At 41.2% G+C, this 8,673-nt stretch overlaps 1 protein-coding gene across 3 annotated transcripts in view; it reads right to left on the minus strand.

Moving 5' to 3' along the window:
• The window catches only part of JKAMP (JNK1/MAPK8 associated membrane protein), a 32,772-nt gene extending 24,126 nt beyond the window's left edge, over nt 1-8,646 (minus strand). The window contains exons 1-3 of one of the 3 annotated variants that reach the window (XM_026480405.4): nt 8,522-8,646; nt 5,791-5,882; nt 5,073-5,227 (exon numbers count right to left, since the gene is read on the minus strand). In XM_026480405.4, the coding sequence (XP_026336190.1) occupies nt 5,073-5,227; nt 5,791-5,882; nt 8,522-8,525 (251 nt within the window). In that variant the 5' untranslated portion in view covers nt 8,526-8,646. Of the gene's footprint in view, nt 1-5,072; nt 5,228-5,790; nt 5,883-8,259 lie in introns of all 3 variants that reach the window. The other 2 variants (XM_026480406.4, XM_026480407.4) reach the window with 2 other exon arrangements.
• Between the last annotated feature and the right edge of the window lie 27 nt (nt 8,647-8,673).

The following is an 8,673-nucleotide window of genomic DNA, read 5'->3' on the forward strand; positions in this document are numbered from 1 at the left end:
TGGCTCTTCTTCATTTTCTCTATTTTTTCTGAAGACTCTGATTGGAAACTATGCACAAAGAGTTAATAAAACTTTTCCTCCACACATGAGACTCTGACTTTCAGTTAACTCTAGCTCAGTTCCTCTGGAAGCCTGATAAGCGTAAAATGTCAACTTTATTGCCAGGTAACATTGCTTAGGATACGAACAATCCCTTGATTGGCAAACTGTATCTGGACTGGGGAGAACTATAAATAAGCAATAAATACCTGATGGGGACACCATGGTCTGGCTTTCTCGAGTTCAGCGATTCTTGTAATTGGAATGTCCCTTGCAGGACTCTGGAAGCTCTACTTATGGAGAGGTTACAGAAAGGATGGCTCCTTTAGGGCGTAAGACCTTAAGCCTGGACTCCCACACCCACTCAGTGTGGATTTTATCTTCTTGAAAGCTGATGCTGCCCTGAAGGCAAGCTGTGTTCCTTCTGGGCAGACTGATGCTTGGTATGACCTATGGTGGTCTCGGAAGTCCGAATGTTTAATTGAACCTAGCTGGGTTCCCAACAGGTCTTATAGACACACATGACAGCTTCTCATTCTATGCTCCATTTCTCTTAATATATTTCATATTTTCTATCTCCTTTTCTCTCAGCATTGCATTATTTCTTCAGATACATGTACTTCCTAATTCACTAATTCTATCTTCAACTGTTTAATCTGCTGATTGACCTACCATTTTTTAAAATTTCACTTCTAGAAGTTCATTTTGTTTTTTTAAAATCAATCTGTTTGTTCATTCCCAATATTCTCTTGTTGACTCTTGGAGATCTCTGGGACTGCATCCTTTATTTCTTTAAGCACTACAAAGGTAGCAGTTTTATACTGTGTAGCCGAAAGTCCATTATCTACAGTTCTTTGGAAGCATAACTACACTGTTTGTTATGCCTACCCACTTTCAGTCATGGTGCTGATTTTATCTGATGATCATGGAGTATGAGGTCATTAATAGATGTTAATAAGAGTCTTATGGGCCTAAACTGAGAATGGGGGAAGCTTTCCAGCAAAGAGGATCCGCTGTTTTTGCCGGCAGCCATGCCCACCACTACCTTGGGCTTCAGCCTCTTGAGCGTCTAGGCTTCGCACCGGCTGTCTCAGGTTCAGTACCTGCTGCTGTCAGTAATTAACCGCAGGCAACTGTCACTCTGGCCCCAGCTCGGGGGGGGGGGGGGGGGGGGGAGGGGGGGGCTGGGCTTGTTTGTTTTCTAAAAATGAATTCTTGGACTTCTCCCTGCCTCCACTGAGACCAGCAATGTTTTAAACGGTATGTCTTTTCCAAACTTCAGTTATTTCCCGCAGGAGGGTCCTCTGGAGCTCCTAAGTAGCCCACATTGTTGGAAGAACTCCTGCATGATTTTACACAGATGGAAATGGTGAATACGTAAACATTTACAACTTCATATAACATAATCTAATATTTTGCTTCCTTATAGAATTCATATTTTTAGAAGAACATCCCAACCCTCATCATTTCTTGCTATTACTTTAGGAACCTTACTCGTCTCTTCTCATCATGCCCCTTTTCAATCTGTTTGCAGCCAACCACACGATCTTTACAAAACAAAATCGGATCCCACAACTCCCCTTAGACTACTCAATGAGTCCCATCTGTCTTCCAGAAAAAACACTCCTCACCAGCATTATTTTCCACACCTCCCGGCCATGCTACCTTCCTTTTCACTCACCTAGCTGGCAAGCTGTGCGTCCTTCAAGAGCGGCTCTGGAGTTAACCCCAGGTTTTCGGAATATTTCCTAAGACTCCTGTAGCTCAAATCTCTTCATATCCCGGTCTCACGTAGTCCCTATTTCTCACAGGACCCTCAGCTCTCATTTCTTGATTATACTGTGTGCTTTTTTGTCTCTACTTTTGTACATCTTTTTCCTGCTGATAGACTTTTTCTTCAATTCCTATCAAAATCTACTCACTTTTCAAAGTCCCACTTAAAGTCAGTTTTTTCTTCCATGACAGCACCCTATTCTGAGAAGACAAAATTAACTTCTTTCTTCTTCATGCCAGCCTTAAAACTCTGCACACACTTCCATTAGGGAACCTCGCAAATACTGTGACGGCTTGTCTATCTCATCCACTGGCCTGCGCGCATGCACAGTTCAGTCATCTCTGAATCCTGCAACCCAGTACAGCATTGGGCACACTGCAAACATCCCCAGTGATCGCTGAATACGCTCTGAAGGTTATAGATTATATAAAAACAAATCACATAAGCACAGCTTCTGACCATACTGCATAAAAATGAGTAATTCTGCTTATCTTTACCCTGCCCTTAAAGAAGAACAAATTTAATACTACACTCTGGGGAAAGCAAGAGTACCAGAAAGGAAAGTTTTGATGAGAGTCTGGCCCTTGCATTCTTACTGAGTAACTTTCCTTCTAAGAGGGCAAGAATTGGTTCTTGGGGATAAAATAATCTGACATTTGTTATATATAGCTCACAGATGCATACACAACACAAACAAATAACCAGTATATCTATGATATTAATATTTCACGGGGGTAAGTGAAATTAGGAAAAGAGTATCTAAAAAGGCTCCTTATTTAAGGAAGTGACAATGAATAAAAGGTTGAGAAACACTGGTCTAGCCTCAGACAGCTAGGCCTCTACTTCCTTGATTATAAGGGCAACATCTCAGGAAAATGTTAAGAGATGGCTCTTGAGTTCTTTGCTGCCAATTTCCTAGGCAAAGCATACCTAAATGATGCAAACTCCTTCTTTTTAAACCCACCTGCTTTCCTCCCTGAGAACTAATCATTCCTCTGCTCTACCCTCAAATCAAACCCCACCCCCTGCTCCAAAACTCTCCCTCGAAATATATCTGATGTTTTACTTCAAATGCATTTGGTGAGGTACCTCTCCACACTCCCATCCTTCCCTGCTTATGGCTGAGAAGTTCCAACCAACTAGCTGAGCAATTATTCCACTTTAGCTCTCAGTTTATCACGTCTCCTTTCTTGCCCTCATCTCTCATCATTCTATAACAGAAATTAAAAGACGAGAGCTACTTTTTAAAAATCCTTTTTATGGATCCACCTAAAAAAGAACAAATGCTTTTCCAATATAAATAATCAGCCTGGAATTATAAGGTGGGATGCAGAAAACTACTAATTCTATTTCCATCAGCCCATCCTTCCCATTCCCATTCCCACTACTGGAGTCCAGCTATCCCCACTTCTTGGAAACAGCCTTCTAATATGCCTCACCTCTCATCTACCCTCTACAGAAGTTACCTTCCTAAATATACAGCCAGTGATGCTACGTGTCTAAACCAAAAGCTTCACAATAAATCACCCACTCAGCAAATACTAAGTGAGCGTCTGTTACGTGCCAGCTGCTGTGCTGGTCTCTGGAGATTCCATGGAGAACAGAGATGGCCATTGCCCTCACGGACTTCCAGTCAGGAAACGGGAGGAAACAAACGTAACTATAAATTGTGTTGAGTGCTAAATACAAAACAAAAACAATAAATTGAAGAATGCTATTAAAAAAGAAAAAGGGGGCAGACCTACTTTAAATTGGGTCAGGGAAGGTCTCTGCAGCTGGGCGTAATTTAAGCTGAAATCTAAAGGGAAAAGGCAGCTAAGTAAAAAGCTACAGTCAGAAGGACAAGAGAGCATCTGAGGCAGAGAAGAGCTGGCGAAAGGGAAAGGACATAAAGCAGGCAAGATGCTGAGAAGTTAGAGGAACTAAAAGCCAGTAGGGCTGAGATGCACTAATTTGGCTCCTCATTCCCCATATAAACTTCACATCCTCATCAAGAACCTTCACGTTCTGAGGGCGCCGGGTGGCTCAGTTGGTTAGGTGACTGACTTGGTTTCAGCTCAGGCCATGATCTCAGGGTCCTGGCATGGAGCCCCACATCAAGCTCCATGCTCAGTGCAGAGTCTGCTTGTCCCTCTCCCTCTGCTCCTCCCCCTGCTTGCACAAGTGTGCTCTCTTTCTCACAAACATACCTTCACATTCTGGCCTCAACCTACTTTTCCCACTCTCCTATTCATTACCTTTCTTTGATTGCAATCCACACTCTGACCACCCCAGACTACTTCCAGTCCCACCTACGACACCGCACACATCGCATACCTCCATGCCACTGTTCATGCTGTTTCCTCTGCCTGAAATGTTTTTTTGATGTCTTTCAGATCACATCAGGCACAATTTATCTCTTCCATTCTTTGTGATTTCAGAGCATTTTGTTCATAATGCTTTTTGTTATTTTTTTTTAAAGATTTATTTATTTTAGAGAGAGAGAATATTTATTTTAGAGAGAGAGATGCGGGGGCGGGGGGGAGCCTGAGCACATGCAAGCTGGGAGAGGGGCAGAGGGAAAGAGAGAATCTCAAGCAGACTCCCCACTGAGCACAGAACTTACACAGGGCTGGATCCCATGACCCTGAGATCATGACCTGAGCCAAAACCAAGAGTTGGACGCCTAACTCACTGAGCCACCCAGGCACCCCTCATAATGCTTTTATATACTTTTTGTTTATACAGTTTTAAGACTGATTTATAATTAGTTGTATACACATTTGTTTTCTCTACAAGATTACAACTATAAACCACATCAGTTTTTTTCTGTATCTCCACCCTTGATCTTAACATAAAACACAGGGCTCAATAAATGCTTGCTGATTTAATGTTTTACTATCAGTTTTCATAATTAGGTTGTAGCTATATCATTGTAACTACATTATACTAGGTTACTAGTATTAAATCAAATCACAAAGTATTTGTTCTCCAACAATACAGTTTGTAATCATAAGCAATTCTTTGTAGGAAACCCATAGAGATTGTAATTGAGAAATGAAAAAAAATTCCTTCAAGTTCATTTAGAGTAAAACAAAGGATAGTTCCTTTCGTAATTACTGAGACATGCCCTATCCTTAAGTTTTCTTGCCATAGTCAAAAGTCATCAGAATATAAAGCAAAAACAGGTTCACCACAAGTATAATTATTTAATAAGGTCTTCTAAATGATCATTATTCCAACACCAGTCCATCCAGATACGTTCATAGAAAGTGCTAACCTCTTTTTCCCCGAGTACCATTCAATGAAGAACCAATGTAAAACAAGGGGAAGCATAGCCATAAATCCAAGATACAGCCAGTCATAAAGTTCTGGAGATTCTGTGCACGGCTGACAATATTTCTGCGCATTTGTTCTCTGACCTCTTGGACACACCTACAATATAAGAACAGCATTTTATGTACAGATATTACTTTAGAACATTAATATCCCAAAGTCATCCTATGTGACATCCCATTTCAGTCTAAACATGTGTACATATGCATCTTTTAGAAATAAAAAAGTGCATATGTAAAATAAATCTACATTGTATTTGATGTATCTGTACAACACTCTTTAAAGATTCCTTTTACTAAGTTACTAAAATAGTTGACTAACATTAAATGATAAACTTAGTTAATAACGCTATATAAAAATAATTACGGAGAAAAGTTCTGGATTTTTAATGTTAACTTATGCCCAAGTCACTGCAATATAGCATTACTAATTAGAAATTACTATAAAATTATAAAATGTTTTAAGAAATACTTAACTGTGACATGTCAAGAAAGATATATTATTGACAATCAATATAACACAAATAAGAATTTTATTAAGGCCTCATATTTTTATAAACTAATGAGTATATTGAAGAAAAAAGATATTCTACATTTGAAAATATTTCAAAAGCAAAAATATTTGAGCAATGAAATAACATACAAATGTTAATAAAGACTTACCCCACATTCTCCATATATTTCAGTTGAGCCATTTTTAAATAATAGGGTCTTCCCACAGTAAAGTCCAAGGCATGCTGGTTGAATATCGACAGCTTTTTAAAAACAAATGCCAGTAAAGTAACATCTTTTGTGATTATAAAAAATAAAATAATAACAGTTGAAGCACTTGGCTGAAATACCTCAACACAGTTCTTAAAAATGATAGGTATTAACAAAAGTCTTGATGCACTTATTTTTAAACTTAAATTTCCCCTTTTACACTGTGAAACTGCAGAAAGCTGTACCAAAACCTTGTTGTTAGTGCTACTCCTTATGGTTAAGACCCATCAACCAGCAGAGTGGGCTCTATCCCTAGAATTCAAAGCTTAACCTGATGTCTCCAATGGCTCCAGCAGCTAGTCCCCCTTGATTAGATGGTCTAGAGTTTTGGTTTTCCATTTTTTAATTAGAAAGCTAACAGAGGATCACCACCCCTTATTTTGCCGAGTCAGAACCTTAAGTGTGTACACATACACACAGAGACACACACACAAAATATCACCTTCGTTCACAGAACACATTTTAATACCAGAAAAGCAAAAAAGACAACTTCAAAATACAGGGCGGCCTTTAAAGTAAATAAATTCACCTTTAGAAAAAGACTACAACATTGTCCTACCTTTTATCATTCTTGTTGAGGACAGGTGAAAATTTCATGAAGGCTGTCACTGGGTCTCTGACCAATATTTGGGAACAATCACCTTAGAATCAACCCCCTTCTCTCAAGGCATGGGCAAAATAAAAAAGCAGCTTTTCTTCACAACAAAACCTCAGGGCCTACAGATTGTCTTTGACCTCATCAACAAGAAGTTATTAAAGGAGTGTTCTTTTCATCAGAGACATCTGATCTCCTTCGTTCATTGATTCATTTATTCAATAAATGTGCATTAAGTATCAGATTCCCTGACTAGGAACTTCTAAAGATCCATAGAGCAACGTAACAAGAGTCCCTGCCCTCAAAGAACCTACAGCCTGGAGAATAAATCCAAAACAACTGTGGTCAAATGTGAATTCATTTGGAAAATTATGCATTTTATGACTACTGTAGGGGCCAAGGGCAGGCTCCCAAAATGTGCCATTTTGGAATACTGATTATTTTAAATAAAAGTTACTTAAGAAACAACAGGAGCAAGGACACTCAGACCTCCTCCATCCCCCTGAAAGATACCCTCATTATCAGTGATAATGATTTTAAAGTAAAAAAAGCTGCAGAAATACACCTTGTTACTTTTTTGCTCAACTACTACCTTAGCCCAAACACCTGTTTTCCTTTTCCTGTAAATTCCTCACAAATTTATTGCCTCTGTCGATAATGTATAAAGAACTGCCTGACTTGGTCATTTCTTAGGTCTCACTTTCATAATTGGGCCTCCATGCACACGTAATAAAACTTGATTGTTGTTGTTTTTTTGTTAATCTGTCTCATGTAAACTTAATTTTTAGTCCACCTGGAAGACCCTGAGCGTAGAGAATTTTTCCTCCTTTCACTATTCCTGAATAATTTCCCAAATTCTTCATGAATTCACAACAGAGACTGCGTGGTCCACAATGCCCTTTCTCTTTTCAAATTCAAGTAGACTTTTGATTTCTTTCTCCTTGTGCTGCTGAGAAACAATCGAAATAGCACTGACTAAAATGTTTCAAGTTTAATATTTTCACTTTTATCAAATTTCTGACTTTTTTAATCCATCGGCTTCTTTACCCTATTTGGCATTTAATTTTTTTTTTTTTTTTAAAGATTTTATTTATTTATTTGACAGAGATAGAGACAGCCAGCGAGAGAGGGAACACAAGCAGGGGGAGCGGGAGAGGAAGAAGCAGGCTCATAGCGGAGGAGCCCGATGTGGGGCTCGATCCCGTAACGCCGGGATCACGCCCTGAGCCGAAGGCAGGCGCTTAACCGCTGTGCCACCCAGGCGCCCCTGGCATTTAATTTTTAATCACTTGTAAGCACTATGTCCTAAACTACTAACAAATATGAACTGTTTCAGTTTTTGAGAAGACGAAGTTTAAGATTCAGAGGCTTCTTCCACATGGATTTTGCATCGAGGTGTTAATTAAATACATCTGAACGTGAATAATCTAAAGTTCTCAAAACCCAAGGCCTGAAAACTACCACGATAAACTGAAAACAGCTCGTCACCGACCAAACAAAACCACGGCTCCCAGTGTCCGTTCAATTTCCCCTCCCTTTACTGGAGAGTGGCTAAAATTTTAAGACTGGGGGGGGGGGGGGGCAACGGTCTTCTCCCTCTCTTTAGAGCCCTACAAACTTAACGTCTGATGCTGAAGCGGGCGACTTCGGCAGCAAAGAGCTTCCCCTTCCTTTACTGTTTGTTGGCACTTACTGACGCCGCGCTTTAAATTTTGAAGTCGACCCTCACGAATGCTAAACAAAGGGACTAGAACAAAGGGACTGAAGCGACTGACCTCTCGAACACAACCAAGGCCTGACCTTTTGCCCTGGCACACAGCCCGCCTGCCCTCCACGGCGTGTCTTCTCCGCAGCCCGAGAGGGGACGAACCACCCCGACCCGGGGAGGAGACCAGGGCCCGCCCGAGACGGTGCGAGCAAGGAGAAGAACGCGCCGCTATCCGGAGGCCGCCCGCCGGGGCAGAGCCCAAAGCCGCCACCGTGGGGAAGAAGCAGGGACTTAGACAAACGCCTTCCGGGACCTCGGTGACCACTCACCCATTGGCCGCTTGCAGGTTTCCCCGAAGAAGCTCCGGCATCAGCCGTCCCGGCTGCAGCGCCCGGACATCCGGGCCACAGCCGGCTCTGCGGCTCCGCCTCCTGGTAACCCAGGCGACCACCCCGAAGCCCCGCCCCCTCGCCCTTCCTGG

The sequence above is a fragment of the Ursus arctos genome, unplaced genomic scaffold, assembly GCF_023065955.2.
Source record: "Ursus arctos isolate Adak ecotype North America unplaced genomic scaffold, UrsArc2.0 scaffold_25, whole genome shotgun sequence".
NCBI lineage: Eukaryota > Metazoa > Chordata > Mammalia > Carnivora > Ursidae > Ursus > Ursus arctos.